This window comes from Chanodichthys erythropterus, chromosome 4 (assembly GCF_024489055.1).
Source record: "Chanodichthys erythropterus isolate Z2021 chromosome 4, ASM2448905v1, whole genome shotgun sequence".
NCBI classification, from domain to species: domain Eukaryota; kingdom Metazoa; phylum Chordata; class Actinopteri; order Cypriniformes; family Xenocyprididae; genus Chanodichthys; species Chanodichthys erythropterus.
In genome coordinates, this window is record NC_090224.1 from 38,410,955 (window position 1) to 38,429,829 (window position 18,875).

Genomic DNA, 18,875 nt, shown 5'->3' on the forward strand with positions numbered 1-18,875 from the left:
TACCTTTAAAGACACTTTAAAATGAATCTCACTTCAGTATATATTAGTCTTGTATTAAATGCTGGTTTGTTGTAGGTGTCGTGATCTCCATGAGAGTGACGGGATATTCAGGAGGAGGACTCACAATCACATGTGGATATCAGAGAAAATATAAAGAAAATGTAAAGCATTTTTGTAAAGGACAGTGGTTAACATGCACAGATCAAATCAAGACTAAAGAGAAAAATAAATGGGTTCAGAAGGGTAGATTCTCTCTGTATGACACAAGATCAAGAGTCTTCACTGTGACCATCAGAGATCTGAAACAACGGGATTCTGGGATCTACTACTGTGGAGTTGAGCTCTATGGACCAGATCCCTACACTGAAGTGAATCTGAAGGTTGTAACAGGTGAGCAACTGAGACCCTCAAACCCGTGACGATCTCCAGAACATCACGATACTCAACACTGACTGTAATTACTGCCGTTCACACGTCTAACTCATATCAGACACCATCAATAACCTTTTGATCTCCTGATGGAAGATTTACACTCATATCAAATGTTGCAGCAAAGTGACAGATAAATGTGTTTATATTGAGAACAAAATGACAAATGATCTGGGTTTGTGTTTAACAGCTCAACAAATCAGGAGCGTGAGAGGATATTCAGGAGGAAACATCATTATAAACTTCAAATATGAGGAGAAACACAAGATTCTCCGTTCATGATGACGGATCTGCAGGTCTCTTACGTCTGTTTATCAGAGAGCTGAATGAGAACGACTCTGGAGAATATAAGATTACAGTCAAAGTTTCTGAAGAATACAGTTTCTTCTCTGAGTTTAATCTGGACATCAGTGACGGTGAGACGCTTTCAGTCATTTCTGCATTATTTGACAGAATTCATGAATTTATCTGGTAATTCTAACATTGCTGCTCTTTATTTGGATCTCAAACAGATGATTGTTGTGTGAAGAGCATCAGTCTATCAGCTGCTGCAGGAGGATCTGTGAACATCAGCTGCAAATACCCACAATCCCACAGTAGAGATGTGAAGTTTCTCTGCTGGAGATCTGGAGATGATCTCTGTGCTGAAGAGACGTCTGTGAATCAGAGCAGAAGATGGAGTCCTGAGGGAAAGATCCAGCTGTATGATGACAGAGAAGAGCAGCTCCTGACGGGAAGCATCAGTCATGTGACTGAACAACATTCAGAATACTGGTGTGGAGTTCAGTCTGATCAAGGACACAAGAGCTTCATCACACGAGTCCTGATCAGAGTTACAGGTACGGATGATTTTCTCAAGCTCATTGAAAACCACAACTAACATGCCATGTTTAATCCAAAGAAGTACGCAACATTCGGTATGGTTGCTCGATCTCATTGGCAGCCGATCGTAAATATCAAACGTGTTTGGGATCATGGAGGGTCTGACGTGATCGAGAGCAGTAAAATAATCCTAATGACACCAAACAACTGAGGATTTTCAAATTGGGCCACACTCCCCAGATCAGGCTTAAAAATCAGGCTTAAAATCTTCAAGTGTGTGTCCAGCCTTAGTCAGCCAATGATGAAAAATGGCCCATTGTTGCCCGAAGGCTAATTGTCAGCTTGGTGTGTCCCAGACTTAAAATGAGCAAGATTTTTAGTGATTAAAAAGGAAGCACCCTTTGTGCGCTTTCTGCCAAATCCTGCGTACGTAAGATACAGTACAACTTACTGAAATCCATATCATGTCACGTAATCGCTCAATCAGTGTTTCATCCGAAGAAAAAACTTCAATAAAACCATGTTTAAACAATGTCATATAACATCAAATTTAACTCAGAAATGTCATTCTATGTTTTAAAACTCATTAGTCAGCTAGAAAAATTTACTTAGAGAGAAGCATTTTGCTAAATATATGCACTATATTGCATATTCATTGTATTTTTACTTAACCTATTCTTCAATATTTTAATATTTTAATAAATCCATTTTATGACAGCTAATACCATTATTTAAAAAGAGTAGAAACATAATTATGTCATTAAAATGTATTATAATGTTATAAAAATGTCCTTGTGTAATTTAAAGGTACAATATGTACGAATTCTGTCTGCTAGAGGCCTATTCAAAACAAAGGCGTAGCTCGATGACACCAAGTTTGAGAGCGGAATCTTGGGACATGTGGTCTTCACCTCACAGTTGGTGGAAATAATCAGGATAGGACTCGGGAAGAAATCATGTTCATGGATGCGATTCTTAACTGTAGTATGAATCAGAGCAGGAGCGAGTGTTGTGGAGCTGAACGAGGAGCTGGAGCGATTGATCAACACACACCTCACGAGCAGCGGGACTTTTATTATGACACAGTCGCCGCTTTTCCGGTCATGAGTATGAGGAAACGCAGCTCTGTTTATCATATTAGATACATTTGAGAGTGTTGAAAATGATGTTATAACGTTACTCTGTGCGTTCGCTCGGCGGCTGCTGTGAGACACTGTTACACACTGCAGTAAGATAGATCCATTTTACAATATCAGATTAAATGCTGGATGATTGTGTTGATAAATGGCATGCAACTTATTTTAAAACATACTGTATGAAAACAAAGCTGCATCTGATTATGCTATGTTAGCTACTTCACAAAATAGTGTTTTTCTCTGAGGCAAAAGCATGACATTTGTCATCTTATCTTCTGTGCATCTCAATTAAAGTTTTTTAGAGTGCAGACCTCTTTGGTATTCTTAATACAAAATAAAACCAGAAACCAAGGCAGACCGAGGGTTAATGCAGGAATGACGCAATTGACAGGCGACTCCTCACACGTCCCGGAGCCTTGGTTAAAACTGCAATTTTCTCACGATTTACAAATAGTTGCGAACATTTGAGATATTGTAAGTACTCAAGTGAACAAAATATATAACACTGGCCTAGTGGTTTTTGGATATTTTACTGCAAAAATATTACATATTGCACCTTTAAATGTAAGTAGCCTACAAACCAATTATTTTTAACCTTTAATATTATAAGGATTAACTATATTATAACTGGGGTTCCTTACAGTTTACAGCGTTAGTTGAGAGATGTTTTTTCTTTGAGGAAAGTAGTAGGAAACTTGAAGTAAATGTCACAAAAACTTTCTACTGGGGGATGATGCCCCCAGACCCCCTTACAAGGATTTCATTCGGAAATATGTCTGTCACCTTTTTGCATGTCTGATTCAAGTATAACCACACGACTATTTTTAATTTAGATGTTCTGTCTGTTTAACAAAGCAAAACCACAAACTGCAGTTCAAAAGAGGAAGAATAAAACAAACTGCAGTTCGTATGATTCAGTCTATGCAGGTAAAAGTTCATCTTTGTGTAGAAAAATGCTGCTGTTCTGCACAATGAGAAACTGCACACATAGTAAAGCAATGGACAGTGTTTGTGTGTTTGACTGATTTATTCTTCAGTTCACTCTATAAATGTGACTCTAATATTGTTATACAGTTATAGATATTTGTTCATTTCACATTCTTATTACTTACTGTTCCTGAAACTTACAGAGTCTCTGTCAGCGTCTGATGTTTCTTCATCAGTGTGAATGCAGGACCTGGAGATCTGATGCAGTTTGAAGCAGTTTTTAGTTCTCAGTGTGTGTTCATCTCGTATCACTGCAGTGTTTGGTGTTGCAGTGTGAAACCACAGGCTTAATTTCCAGAAACTCAAACAATCAAAGTTTTTGTCCATCAGGAAATAGAATTCTGGGTAGTAAATGTGTGAATGACATCAGTAACATGTATCCTCAACAAAATGATGTCAAGTTCTGGGTGTGAAAAAGCATCATTTAGAATTTTTTTTTTTTTTTTCATTTTTATAAAAAAAAAAAAAAAAAATCTCAGAGATGACATCACCACCATCATCATCATCATCACCATCACCATTATCATCACCATCATCATCATCATCATCATCATCTGCTGCTTCTTTCTCATCAGTCCAATCTTCAGCGTTCACAGGCGTTTCCAGAACTTCTACATCACTGGCGTCTCTGAACACATCATCAGGTGATCTTGTGCTGAAATACAAACATGTGATCAATGGGTGTGACGCCCCCTATAGCTGAAATATATTACTAAACATAAAAATAAATTATATTTTCAACTCTAAAATAGTAATATTACATTTAACACATTTTAAATAGAATAATATATAAAAATAAATAGCAATAATAAACCAATCTTTCACATTTGATTATTGAGTTCAATCTGCATTTTGGTGGTTTATTATGGAATGCCAAAGCTGCCAAAATAATAAATAAATAAATAAATAAATATGCAAATAAATGTAAAATACATAAATACACAATGAAATGTAAAAAAATGTGTTTTTTAATTTTATTTTCTATTTATGCATAATTGCATTTTTCCCTCATTTTATTTTATTTTTTTCATTTGTTATTTTTGTGTCCACTTTTATTTATATATGTATTCATTTCTACATTTCTTTGTCCGTATGGTAATATATATAAATAATATGTAAAATAAATAAATAAATGTAGACATAAATAAATAAACATATAAATAAGGTATAATATATATATATATAAATATGTAAAATAAATAAATGTAGACATAAATAAATAAACATATAAATAAGGTATAATATATATATATATAAATATGTAAAATAAATAAATGTAGACATAAATAAATAAACATATAAATAAGGTATATATATATACACAGCTTTTTTTTCTTTTCTTTTTTTTACATTTCTTTGTATATTTATTATTTTGGCAGCTTTGGCATTCCATAGTGGAAAACGTTCTGATTTAAGTCAAGAATATGCTGTTTTTACATACTTGCTGCCATATATGGTTCAAACAGTATATTTAGGAAAAACTATCTGGTACATTCAGTTATATACAAACACAACTGATAAGATGGAGACAAGATCATTATTTAAACTGTGAGCATGAATGTACAATGTGAAACCAAGTAACTGGTTTAAATTTTTCCTCCACGGGTTAAACATATTGCATAATTTGTTTGACTGAAAAGCTTGTATCGAAATATTTTACATTCTACCAATGATAAATCTGTGCTAGATATGAAGTTTTATATAGGGACACTGAGAGCCTTTGAACTGTTTATAATCACTATGATATAGTGGTTTTCAACAGACTGTAAAATATGTATTTTATGTACAGGAATAGCATATTTTTGATATATGGAATATGATCATTAGGCTTCTTTTTGGGATATTTTGATTGGTCATTGGGCAGGTTTTGTTACTCAGACCTGGCAACCCTGAAAATCCAGTATCATGGTCTGGTCAATCCTACTCCAAACGTCAAGCTACGCTCATGATCTGATCTGATATTTAGCTCAAAGTGATCAGATTCTCTGATTATTTCTCCTGTGTTTTCAGGCTCTTCTCTGATCATCCCTCTGGTTCTTCTGGTTCTGATCATCGCTGGACTCTCATTCCTGTTTCTCTGTAAGAATCATCAGTCTCGAGGTAAAACTCTTTCTTAACTACTTTATCTGCAGAAACTCTCAATTTATACCCAGTTTAAAACAGATTTCTAGATCTGTTTTTTAGAGATGGGTGATACCACTTATTTTGTTTTCAATACAATATCGATATTTTATCGATATATTTAAATTATTAAATTGATTAAACTATTAATTTACTAAGAGTAAAATGGGTAATGATACCCATTTAATATTATATTTTAAAGGCATTTTAACATTCAATATGCCATAATTGCAATTTATTAGTGTATCGCTGAGTGGAAGGTCCAAGGAAGAAAAGATGAAGGTAATATAATACAAGGTTTGTTAGATAAATACAAAGATAATAGCCAACATGCAAGACGGCATCTAAATGTGACATGAACAATACTGGACAAACACTGAGTGAACAGGAAGAACTTAAAAACAGTGGTGATGAACTAAAAGACGTACAGCTGTGATGATTAGTGTTAGTGTCCATGGTAACGGATAAGTGTCGGGAACTTCAAACAAAGAAACAAGTGATGATGACAACAAACCATGAAAACTAAGAGAAACTGAATGTGACTGTGACAGTACACCCCCCTCCGTCAAGGCGCAACCTTGTTCCATAATGGAACAACAAAGGGGGTATGGACTGGGTTTGGAGGTGTTTGAGGAGATGATGAAGTAATGGTGAGAGGCTGAAGTGACGGGATGGTGATGGGAGGATGACCAAATCCCGTGCCCACGGTGGAGTCGAGGAGGGGAGGAGCCAAGAAGGTGTAGAGGCTGACAACAACTGGGGGACAACTGACGGAGACTCGGGAGATGGATCCACGGGCACAGACGGAGAGCAACATCGCTGGTTCTGGAGATCTCAGTGATGCCATGCTGATGAGCATCGGAGATGGAGCCAGAGTACCTGAGTGCTAAGACGGAGGTGGAGCTGAAGGTGGGAGGAGCCAGGGTGGAGCCAACAGGAAGAGGGAACCTGGTGGAGCCGCAAGTCTGAGGGTCTTCGGTGGAGCTGAAGGTGTGAGGAGCCAGGCCGAAATCGACAGGAAGAGGGAACCAGTTGGAGCTGCAAGTCTGAGGGTCTTTGGTGGAGCTGAAGGTGTGAGGAGCCAGGCCGAAGTCGACAGGAAGAGGGAACCAGTTGGAGCTGCAAGTCTGAGGGTCTTCGGTGGAGCTGAAGGTGTGAGGAGCCAGGTCGAAGTCAACAGGAAGAGGGAACCAGTTGGAGCTGCAAGTCTGAGGGTCTTCGGTGGAGCTGAAGGTGTGAGGAGCCAGGCCGAAGTCGACAGGAAGAGGGAACCAGTTGGAGCTGCAAGTCTGAGGGTCTTCGGAGGAGCTGAAGGTGTGAGGAGCCAGGCCGAAGTCGACAGGAGGAGGGAACCAGTTGGAGCTGCAAGTCTGAGGGTCTTCGGTGGAGCTGAAGGTGTGAGGAGCCAGGCCAAAGTCGACAGGAGGAGGTAACCAGTTGGAGCTGCAAGTCTGAGGGTCTTCGGTGGAGCTGAAGGTGTGAGGAGCCAGGCCGAAGTCGACAGAAAGAGGGAACCAGTTGGAGCTGCAAGTCTGAGGGTCTTCGGTGGAGCTGAAGGTGTGAGGAGCCAGGCCAAAGTCGACAGGAGGAGGGAACCAGTTGGAGCTGCAAGTCTGAGGGTCTTTGGTGGAGCTGAAGGTGGGAGGAGCCAGGGCAAAGCTGACAGGATGAGGGAACCCTGTGGAGCCGCAAGTCTGAGGGTCTTTGGTGGATCTGAAAGTGGGAGGAGCCAGGGTTGAGCCGATAGGCTGAGATGGAGCAAAGAGGTAGAAGGCGGGAGGCGGAGCCACAGGATCCTCTTGGACGACCTGCGGCTCAATGTCACAGGTACTCCCCGGAGACAGCACAGGGCTGTAGACATTTGGCAGCTGCAGGGCTGGAGGACTGGCTGAGCTTTATGGTGCTAACAAAGGTCCATATAGTCATTAGTGCTGACTAATAAAAGTGGTGATACAGGTAGCGGGTGGGATAGGGTAGGAATTTATTGTCACTCTTCCTTCTTCTACTGATGTCGCGGACTCACACCCCTTGTCAGACTCATGATGGAGCTCCACTTCCGGGGCGAGGGTCGATTCTGTCCTTTTTTCTCTCAGGCTCTGGCTGATGTGTCACGGCAGGTGGTAGCTCTCCGTCTGTGGAGTGCACACATGACTACTCCTTGGTCGATGGAGGTGATTTGGGTCTGGCTGTGTTCTGGACCGGGTGCAATGCTCTCCAGGTTCACGGGGTGATGGTAATTAGCCCCGATCCAGAACAGTGTCTTCAAGGGTTAGTTCACCCAAAAATGAAATTTCTTTCATTTATTACTCACCCTCAGGTCGTTCCACACCCGTAAGACCTTTGTTCATCTTTGGCACACAAATTTCTGAACCACACATAGGTAGCAACGTCATTGTACCTTTCAAGACCCAGAAAGGTACTAAAGACATCATTAAAATAGTCCATGTGACTGCAGTGGTTTAACCTTAATGTTATGAAACGAAGAGAATACTTTTTGTGTGCAAAAACAGAACAAAAATAATGACTGTATTCAACAATTTCTTCCCCTGTCATTCTCCTACACTATTGATGTAGTGAACACAGTGTACCACTTCTGGGATCTATGCTCTACAGAATGTCGACTCATTATTGGTCGGGTCCTGCGTCAGCATCACATGCATGCTTCATGGTGCTCACATGTACAGTGTCGGCCAATACTGAGCCGGCATTTGGACGTAAACACAGTAGTGCTGCACTCCGTTCACTGCATCAGCAGCATTGAAGACTGCACAATTATTCGCTAACATGGGTTATTTGTCCAATTCAATGCATGTTGTACGTATCAAATTTTAAATAAACAAAATCATTTAAAAAAAAAAAAAAACACTTTAGTAACTTAGCACCTTAGTGTTTTATTAAGATGTATGCTTCATATGTCATTATTAATATGCCCATCTCTACTGTTTTCCCACTTTCTGTCGCCACCTATAGGCTGCAATGAGATATGAGCAAAATACAGACACTTGACGATGTGTGAAAACATTTACACAAAACATCAGTGTTGAATTGTGATATACAGTAATGACATTAATTTAGGATGCTTTTGACTTTTTGACAGGCGGTGATTCATCATCTCAGACTGGACCAGGAGAACATGAAGTGGTGAGTCCAGTTACTGTATTGATTTTTATTCATAATGATATTTCAGACAGGACCACATTGGCAAGTTACTGAGTTTATTGAACACAATTATCTTTGGCGGTATGGTTCCTTATGGGGGTTCTTGTTCCAAAATTAATTGGACATACAAGAGCTTTAACATTAACCCCCCAACATGATAAGAAGGAATACTTGCCTGAAGTAGAACCCCCCCAAACCATACTTGTTCCATTCCTGCAAAAGAGAAAAGACAAGTTATTGAGAATACTTAAAGGAGCCTACTGACTATCAGAGGGGTATTCTCCCCTCTAAAAGGAGGAAGAGAATAGCAGGCCCCTCTTTAATTTTAAGTAGCGAGGGGTGTTCATCCCCATGCAGAGGAATGAACAGCAGGCCCCTGCAGTATAGCAGCAAAGGGTGTTCTCTCCAGCGGGAGAAAACAGCAGCCCCCTTTTTTTTTTTTTTTTTTTTTTTTTTAATATGTGAGGGGTGTTCTTCCCTCGCTGAGGGATGAACGGCAGCCCCTGCAATTATAGCAGCAAAGGGTGTTCTCTCCAGCGGGAGAAAACAGCAGCCCCTTTTTTTTTTTTTTTTTTTCAGTGGGAGAACGGCGAAGCAGCATGTCCCCTGATATGGCATGAGGGGTAGAAGAGCAGCACGTCCTGCACGTGCGAATACTACTACGGGTAGAATGTTTTTTTTTGTTGTTTTTTTTAATTTATGGCTGCTCAATGATTTTTGTGCTAACAACACGTCCTGAGTTGTAGGCCTAATGTATCGTTGATACGCTGATGATGACCAACGACCCATTGCTTTGAGCATGGGTATGGAGACTGTTGAAGCTGCGGTGGTTGTCGCGCCTATGCGGAATGAATGGCTGGTATAAAGCGCGGGGTCCATGCCGCAATGAAGACATGCGGTTCGGAGACGCGAGGCAAACCAATGCTTGGACATAGCTTCTCCCTTCTCTGTAATGAAAAGTGGATCTGTAGGGTTTGATTTACTGCGTGAGCTAACCAGCTGGTTCATGGCTGTGAGGGGACAATATCCGTCGTTGGTTCTGGATATGTTAATGGTACTTCCGTTATTATCTCTGTCTGTTTTGGAATGTTTCAGATAGATGGAAAAGTATTCGGTGTGAAATGATATGTCTTTAACTGTGATATTGTGAGAAGGGTCGAATTTTTTAGTGTTAATGGTGAATTCCCCTCCTCTGAGGAATCCATAATAGGCGGTGAGGAACACTGCTTCTAGAAGCAAGTTTGTGTGCGGAGTGAAGAGACCTGATCTTAATTTATCCACCATCGTGTGCACCTGTGAGAGAGACAGCGGTAGTCGTTTATCTGGAACAGCGGGACTTTCCTTTTTTAACCCGTTGAGGAGAAGGCATATGGAGGGATTTTGATTTTGCAACAGGCTTTGGGAGGAAGGATCTATACATCTAAGATGGAATTGAATGCCTGAGATCATGATCTTGATGGTAGCAGGCTTAAGCTTCCTGGATTCGAATTAATGCGTAATGAAAGCACATGTGATAGAAATATTAGCTGGGAGTATAGGCACCGAGAAAGCGTTGCAGAAATCTGAAAAAGACGACCACGCCGAGTTGTAAGTTTTAAGTGTCGTTTTTGCTAGCCCTGATCTCATGTAGTGTGCGGCTGATTTAAGGTAATTTTGCAAGGTTGCATTCAGTCTAGGACTGTTTGACTGAAGTCCGGGCAGCCCAGTCGTGATGAAACCGCTTCCGGATACAGGCGTCTGAATTCCTGGAAATTAAACAGAGAAAGAGAGTCAGCTATTTTATTATCCAGCCCAGGAATGTGAGTAGCTTTAATGGTAAAATTATTCATAACTGAGATCCAGGTTAGGCGCCTAATGAAACGGTTAATGAAAGGCACGGAAGAGCGACCCTTGTTGATAATGTTCACGGTGGCTTCGTTGTCACAGAACACTAGGATGTTTTTTCTAGTCCATTGGTCTGCCCATAATAAGCAAGCAATCACAATGGGATATAATTCCATGAGTGCTGTCGATTGGATAGACGGAGCCAGTTCCTTAAGTTCTGTTGGCCATCTTCTGCAAACCACTGTTTGTTAAATATACCCCCGAACCCGACGGAAGGAGCTGCATCGGTGAAGAATTGTAGTTTGACTGAGGTTTCTATATCTTCTTCGTAGAAAAAGGAAATGCCGTTCCAGTTATCGCATAATTTAGACCAGAAAGTTAAATCGGACCTGCAGCCTTCGTCTAACGTGATAGTGTCATGCATTTTCTCTGCGGTTTTAGACAAATCTAAAAGTCTGGAAATGAAGGAACGACCATGTGGAATAATCCTCATGGCAAAATTGAGATGGCCCAGCAGAGAAAGAAGATCCCTTTTTGTTAAGGTAGGTAATAGGGAATAAGTTCTGATGAACCCTCTAATCCTTTCTAGTTTGTCTAGCGGAAGAGATGCTTGCATTTTCACTGAATCTAGCGTGATCCCTAGGAAATCGAGGACACGAGACGGGCCTTTTGTTTTTTCTTCTGCAAGAGGAATGCCGAATGTTTTGAACCCTTTAACCAGGGAATTGATGCTGCGAGATGGGTTGGCCTCTGGAAAGTCGATGAGGAGGAAGTCATCCAACAGGTGAAGAATGAATGGTAGTTTGAAATTATTTAGTAATATCCAGCAGAGTGCTTCAAACAGGGTATCGAAAATCTTTGGGCTGCTTTTACACCTGAAAGTGAGTCACTGAGAGGGGTGTAAGGGCATGATTTTGAAGGCGCCCGAGGTGCAGAAACCGAGCGCGATTCCAGCGCCTGGATCCTGTTGTCCATGTCGGAGAGGGATCCTTGGATTGATAGCAGCGCTGTGAGAACCCTGTCGTCTCCCTGTTGTGCTGAAGCTTGAGGGGGATTAGATGTTTTAACCTTCTTTGAAGTTGAAGATGCTTGATCAGTGGATATATTTTTTCTTTTCTCCGTGAGAAAGAGAAGAGAAGATACATTGGTAGATGCGGGCTGCGGATCTTGATTGACTTCTTGTAAGAATGACAGGAGCTGATCGTGATCCAGATTCGGAGGCACTTGTACGTTAAGAGAGTACAAAGTGGCCAAGATCCTTTCTTTGGGCCATTCGCTGATGGAAAAAGGATTCCTTGCTGCTATCCTAGAGCTGCGTCTCACTAGCTGGGTTGGATCGCTGTCTTCGGTATGATGATCCAGGATCTCGTCCGGAGACTCTTCAGAAAGGATTTGTCCTAAGATGTCCGAAGTATCCATGACCAGGAAGCAGCAGGTAAGATGTGCAAGAAATAACGTGAACGTATTTTTCATGCTGTTGTCACTGTAATGCTAAGCTTGCGAGCAGTTTGAGCATACTTACCGAGCAGCGATGCCACGTATATATGTCCCGTGTCTAATAGGAGAATGGTAATGATTGGAGCGAGTTGACAGCTGACCGCGTCAGCTGGTCGCGGCACTATGCCTACGTGGCCTGACTGAACTAACGCTGCGCTCGATTAATCTCTAATGCCTTCCATCCTAATGATCTTCAGAGCTGTAAATAATTTCTCTGTCTCTCCTCAGGTTTCACACACTGGTTGTGATTATGAGGAGATTAAAGACACTCACAAACAATTACCTACAAACCCCTCTGTTTCTTCTAACTGCGTTTACGCTACAGTTCAGAAAGTTACTGGTGACTCTCAGTGCTGCATCACATTTGCTGAGGATCTGAATTACGCAGTGGTGAATTTGCACAAGGAATTTTCACAAACTGTCCTGACAGTTTCAGTATCAGGAATAATCAGGATTACAGTAAATATGCTGCTGTCAATCATCTCACTGCTTGATGAGCCACAGCAGAGAATATAAATTTATTGAACAAAAATTATTTTACTTATCAAAACAGGAAATAGTGCAAGCTTTGCAAAAGTGATTGTTTTGACGTGTGAACAAGTATTAACTTAGACATTATTAAAAACACATTATTTTAGCTAAAGTATTTGTATCAATACTGTCTTTTACCCCATACTGGTTTTGCCCCATTTGTGGTGTAAAAGGCCCTCGCCACCTCATACATTCATAAGATATTAAAAACAAAATAAAAACTTTTATGATTTATTTTCACACAAAATCTGTTGCTCCATCAATCTTCAATACAAACATATATATTATTTCTGCAATAATACACTCTGGGAGTAGTGAAAAGCACATCTTTCTTAAGGTGTGCTTTTGTACCCAAAATAATAATATCAACATTTTGACCTGTGTAAGGCCCATCCAAATGGCCCAAAGATGGTTTCCAATAACGCAAGTGAAGGTTTCCTGCACATTCTGTCTTTTCAGTGTAGCAATGTAGTTTAATTATGTTTCTGTGGTTCCTTATTTTCACCACTAGATGGCTAGATTTCGACCCAGACTAATTTCCCTTTGTTTAATGGTTGTAATGTTCTCACCTGTGTTGAATCACTTCTAATGCGAAACCATATTTAGGGCGTCACTGTTTTTTTGTTCTTGTTCAGTCCTGATGTTGGCCTATGCATTGTCATTCTTAAGGATTTTCAGGTTTAAGACTTTTTTTGCCTTCTGTTTTGTTCTTGGATTGCATGTTTTTTATCTTTTTGTGGCTTGTGGACTGATGTTTAAGAAGATCTTTTCTGTTTGAAAAAAACTTTTTTGATAACCTCTCAAGGAGAATTGTTTGTGTTACCTGCTCAGATCCATCTAATGTGCTGCCTAAGACTGTGCTAATGTTCTGAATTCCCTTCTTGAAGTAAAGATCCAAAAACAAGACTCAGACTCCTCTGCATTTGGATTCAGTCTCCTCCTGTGGTGGAGTGCTCAGCATCAAAGTCATACATACGCCAGAGATCCGAGTTCGATCCCCAGTGGGATCATAACATAATTCCAATTTACTTTTATCTGACTCCATTTTATCAAGACCTCAAGTTTAGTTTAGAATGCCAATTGATTGTTGGTCACTTGTATAATAGTTTAGCTACACATTTCATTATTCTATTTAACTCTTTGTTGAAATTACACCGTTTACCTGGTTTCCTATACCGTGCTGGCCGGGTATTGTAGAGGCCGTACCCACTTTGCTCATTCTATAATACATTTAGTCCCCATAGATCTGGACACACTGATAACCAAGCCGCCCAACCTAGCTTCCTCTAGTGATAACTTTATATGCCTGTCGTTTCCCACAGACTCTTATTTAGAATATTACAATAACCAGAGGTTGAGGCTTTAGACTCTGTTGCTCTGAATGCAAAACCCATTATTAGTCTCTACAGTCTAAGTATACATATAACTAAAGCCATGTGTCAGTCGGAGGTCTAAAACTTCAACTTTGAACTTTGGTTCAATGAAAAAACTGATTAATTGACCAAAATATTCCTCTTCAAAGCCATTTATTTATTGCAATATTTATTATAAGTCACCAAAACATGATAAATATGGAGTGAGCTCATACTCCTATGGGGCAATCTAGAGTGATTACCTGTGCTCTGAACGGAGTCGAAAGCACCTTAGGAACGTAGACATGCCTGGGTTTCAGGACGACCTTCGAATCATCAAGCCCAAATTCAAGGCAGGCATGGCTCACAGAGAGGGCCTGCAAATCGCCTACACACTTGACCGATGCCAGAGCCAACAGCAGAGCAGTCTTTAGCGAGAGAGGCCGAAGGTTAGCTGACTGCAGCGCTTCGAAGGGAGGGCCTTTGAGCACTCTGAGGACTGTGGAGAAGTCCCAGGTGGGTACTGTGAGAGGACGAGGGGGATTCAACCTCCTAGAACCTCTCAAGAAATGCACAACTAGGTTGTTTCTCCCCACCGACTGGACAGCAATAGGGGCATGAAATGTCACTATGGCTGCCACGTATACTTTAAGCGTGGGGGCGTGAGACCCCTGTCCAGACACTCTTGGAGAAATGACAATATTGAAGATATGTCACACTCAGCCGAATCTTTGGGCTACGAAGACTGACCATTTTTGGGCATAGAGGCATCTAGTAGACGGAGCTCTGGCCTGAGAAATGGTATTTAGTATATCCTCAGGGAGGTCCAGTCTCGGGGATAGGTCACAGGGCTTTCTCTGAAAGCCTGAACAGCTCTGAGGACCAATGCTGGTTCCTCCAGAGTGGGGCCACCAGGAGAACTTTGTGATTGTCTTCCCTGATACGTCTGATGACCTAAGGGATCAGAGTGACTGGGGCAAGGCATTAAGGAGGAGGCTGGGCCAGCCGTGGACCAGCACATCCCTGTCCTTTAAAAAAAGATTGGGCAGTGAGAATTGTCTTCTGAGGAAGTCGACCTCTGCCCTCCCGAAGATCTTCCAGATTCTGACAACCGTCTGGGGGTGGAGTGTCACTCGTCTGAGGGGACTTTGGGAGCAGATGGCTTGGAGGGCCCCGAAAAACTGCTAGCATCTCTAAGCAGTTGATGTGCAGCCAGCTCTCCTCGCTCGACCAAGAACCGAAGGATGGTCTGCCCTCGCACAGAGCACCCCAACCCATGTTGGACACATCACCATCTTTCTAGATACTGCCCCATGGTTGAACTACTGAGGGTCCTGGTGATTTATGTAGGATACCACTGTCATGCTGTCCGATCGGACCGAGACGTGGTGTCTCCTCAGGACCAGTAGAAAGTAGTGAAGGGCCTGGCAGTTTATGTGTAGATGGCTTTCCTTGCTCGACCATGAGCCGAAGGCTGGTCTACCCTCGCACAGAGCGCCCCAACACAAGTTGGATGCATCTGTTGAGACCACCATCCTTCTGGATACAACCCCTAGGGCAGGGGTGCCCAAACTTTTTCCTATGAAGGGCCAAAAATCAAACTTGATTGAGAGCCGTGGGCCAAAAGTAAAATTTGCATCATAAATCAAACTATATTACATTAAAGTTGCTATGGGTTTATTTATTTCATAATATTTAAAATGAATATAAAACAACTTTAATCTGATTAACTAATGCAGTTTTATTTGTAAAGTGTTGCATTTTAATGAACAATTAAATGGGCAACAATCCCCAAGTGTTCAATGTACAATACAGTTCAATGCCAAATACACAATCAATAATAAAACCATGTGGTTGCAATGTCAGTGACCTAATGAGAGATATGAAGCTGGTCCTTATTTTTCAGAAGTTTTTCAAGATTGGGCTGTAGCTGACTTACAGACAAAGACAATATATTATGTAGGTGAGAGTCGGTTATTTGGCTTCTTAGTTTACTCTTGTTCAAGTTCATCAGACTGAAAGTCTGCTCGCAGAGGTAGGTACTGCCAAACAGAGACAGCATCACTTGTGCCTGCTTACACATCTTTGGGTACCTGTTAGCTGGGACACATTTGTAGAAGTCTGTCAAGGGAAGGGATGTGAACTTGTGTTTCAGTTCTGAATCACACTGAAGCTCAATTAGTTCCATCTGAAGATCATCTCTGAGTGCATCCACACTGATGGTGAAGGGTTGAGCAAACAACTCAAAGTCAGCAGTGCTGTGTCTGAAGTCCTCAAAGCGGCTGTCAAACTCCTGAATAAGGTTGCTGAGAACAGCATCATACTCATGGACCTTCTCTTTCACCATGCCTACCTCTCCAAGACAGGGAAAATGAACTAAATTTCCTGCATGTGGGATGAGAAACAGAGAGAACAGTGTGAGACAAGGACAGGGATGTAAAACAGAGGGAGAAAAAATAGAATAAATAACTGAAAAAAAGAAGAAAATTATTATGACAATTTAAGAAACTAGCTAATTTTAAGCAAATTTTATCAGCTTGATGTACAACAAAAATACATGCTGACATGACTGAATATAAATGTAAACTCCACATATAATTCTAAATATAATTAATAATAATATAATTATAATTGCACAAAATATCCTGAATATTATAACTGTAAATGTTACTGTTACCTGCTGAGAGATGTCTTCTGAGCAGCAGTAGTTTTTGTTTGAAGGCTCTGACGTGATCAAAAAGCTGGGTGATAATCTGGTCCTTTCCCTGGAGCTGAACATTTAAAATATTGAGCAACTCTGTTACATCCACAAGGAAAGCCAGGTCAGAGAGCCATTTCTTATCTGTGGGCACTTGAATGTTACCATCCTTGCTTTCCTGAAAAACTCTGATCTCATCACGCAGATCAAAAAATCTCCTGAGAACTTTTCCACAGCTGAGCCATCTGACCTCCTGGTGGTACAACACATCACCATATTGCGCATCCATCTCATCCATCAGCGTCTTGAACTGTCGGTGAGAAAGCGCCTTGGAGCGTATATTGTTGACAATTTTGACGACGTCACGCATCACATCCACAAGCCCGACAGATTTAGCACATAGTTGTTCTTGATGTAAAATGCAGTGGTACTTGACAACTTTTCCTCCACATTCACTGACTTTCTGAGACACAAATGCAGCAAGGCCAGATTTCCTCCCTACCATTGCCGGCGCTCCATCAGTTGTAATGCCGGCCATCTTCTCCCACTTTAATTCGTTTTTTTCCAACACTCTCTCAACAGCAAAAAAGAGATCTTCTCCTTTAGTGGTACCAGAAAGGGTCTCAATGCCAGCCAGCTCTTGTGTCACATCAAAAGTTTCATTTACTCCACGCAAAAATACCAACAGCTGTGCGGAATCGGATATGTCGGTGCTCTCGTCACAGGCTATTGAATAGGCAGAGAACGCACTTGCCTTTGCCTTGATTTGTTCGCCGATGTCTTGAGCCATGTCTTCTATGCGTCGGGTAACAGTATTTCTTGACAGGCTAATTTGTGAGAACATTCGTACCTGAGAAGGACAAACTGCTTCTGCAGCCACTGCAAGACATGCCTTGACGAACTCTCCAGTAGCGAAGGCCCTTCCACTTTTTGCAATTAGAGCGGAAATCTGATAACTGGCCCGTGTGGCGCTTTCTTGTGCTGATGAAGGCCGTAGCAGCGCGCTCTGTTCAGATCGAAGTCCAGCAAGCAGCTCGTTAGCCTTCTGTTTTCGCGCCTCGCCGCTGTACTTTGAGAAAGCTGCAGAATGTTTTGTTTCGTAATGACGACGGATATTGTACTCTTTTAAAACAGCAACAGACTGTTTGCAAACTAGACACACTGCCTTTGATTTGACTTCTGTGAATAAAAACTCATCTTGCCAAGCTTTTTTAAAATTTCTCTTGTCTGTGTGCCACTGCCTTGATTTCTCCATTATTGCGTTTAATTTGTTGACGTTAATTGACGTCATGTGTCGCAAAGCACACAGTGCTGCACCTTTAATTGCGCATTTACAATATTTTTTATTAATTTACATTTAATTTAAACATTTAATTTCAGTTTACTCTGTTGTAGTTCAACAATAAAACAAACAAAATTGTTATGTCAAATTAGAAATGACAATCTGTGTCAAAGGTATCACCCCCTCTCTCTCTCTCTTTCCTCGGACGGTACGGTGGGCCAAATCAAAGGTTACCACGGGCCAACTTTGGCCCGCGGGCCCTAGTTTGGGCATCTCTGCCCTAGGGGAACACCACAGCTAAACCACTGAGGGTCCTTTCAGGGTTTCAGAGCTGTTAAACAGGCCTGATTCACCCTTACATAGAAGCGGCCGTTCTGCCAATCGTAAGGTGGGACCCGAAGGTTTAGCCTGTGCTGCAGAGGCCGCATTCTTAGGAGGCCGAGCTGCAGAACCGGGGAGGTGGAAGCCATCAGCCCTAGCATCCTCTGGAAACACTTCGGAGGAAGACGGGCTCTGATCCTGACAGAAGCCACAAGCTGTCGAATGGCCAGAGCACACTCTGGTGAGACTGTTGCCCTCATTTGGGCTGAGTCGAAAACCGCTCCCAGGAACAAAATTTGTTGGCTGGGGAGCAGTGAGCTCTTTGGCTAAATTGACTCTGAGTCCCAGGCACTCCAAGTGGCTGAGGAGCACGGATCTGGGGTGTGCTAGCTCGTCCTGCGACTGGGCCAATATGAGCCAGTCGTTGAGGTAACTCAAAACGTGGATTCCCATCTGTCTCAGAGGGGAAAGAGCCTCGCCTATACTCTTCGTAAAAGTGTACAGAGCTAGGGACAGCCCAAAGGGAAGGACTGTGTATTGGTAAGCCAATCTCAAGAATCGTCTGTGATGGGGGGCTATCTGAATGTTAAAGTATGCGTCTTTCAGATCCAGCGAGTAGAACAGAGCTCAACTGATGTAGTGTTAATTTTAAACGGTCTAATAAAATCAAGGTTAAAAGTGGAATATGCTTATTATCAGCTGGTTACTGCATCCTC

At 41.6% G+C, this 18,875-nt stretch overlaps 2 protein-coding genes across 2 annotated transcripts; one reads left to right on the forward strand and one right to left on the reverse strand.

Moving 5' to 3' along the window:
• The first annotated feature begins 262 nt into the window (after positions 1–262).
• LOC137018322 (uncharacterized) lies at positions 263–5,457 on the forward strand. Its single transcript, XM_067382925.1, has 5 exons — positions 263–390; positions 620–845; positions 942–1,268; positions 3,854–4,055; positions 5,385–5,457. The coding sequence occupies exons 2-5, from the start codon at positions 680–682 to the stop codon at positions 5,455–5,457; spliced, it is 768 nt and encodes a 255-aa protein (XP_067239026.1). The 5' UTR covers positions 263–390; positions 620–679.
• Positions 5,458–15,525: 10,068 nt separating this feature from the next.
• LOC137018788 (general transcription factor II-I repeat domain-containing protein 2B-like) lies at positions 15,526–17,187 on the reverse strand. Its single transcript, XM_067383514.1, has 2 exons — positions 16,536–17,187; positions 15,526–16,243 (listed from the first exon to the last, which is right to left on the reverse strand). Exons 1-2 carry the CDS (start codon positions 17,092–17,094, stop codon positions 15,729–15,731), a joined length of 1,074 nt encoding a protein of 357 aa, XP_067239615.1. The 5' UTR covers positions 17,095–17,187; the 3' UTR covers positions 15,526–15,728.
• Positions 17,188–18,875: the final 1,688 nt, after the last annotated feature.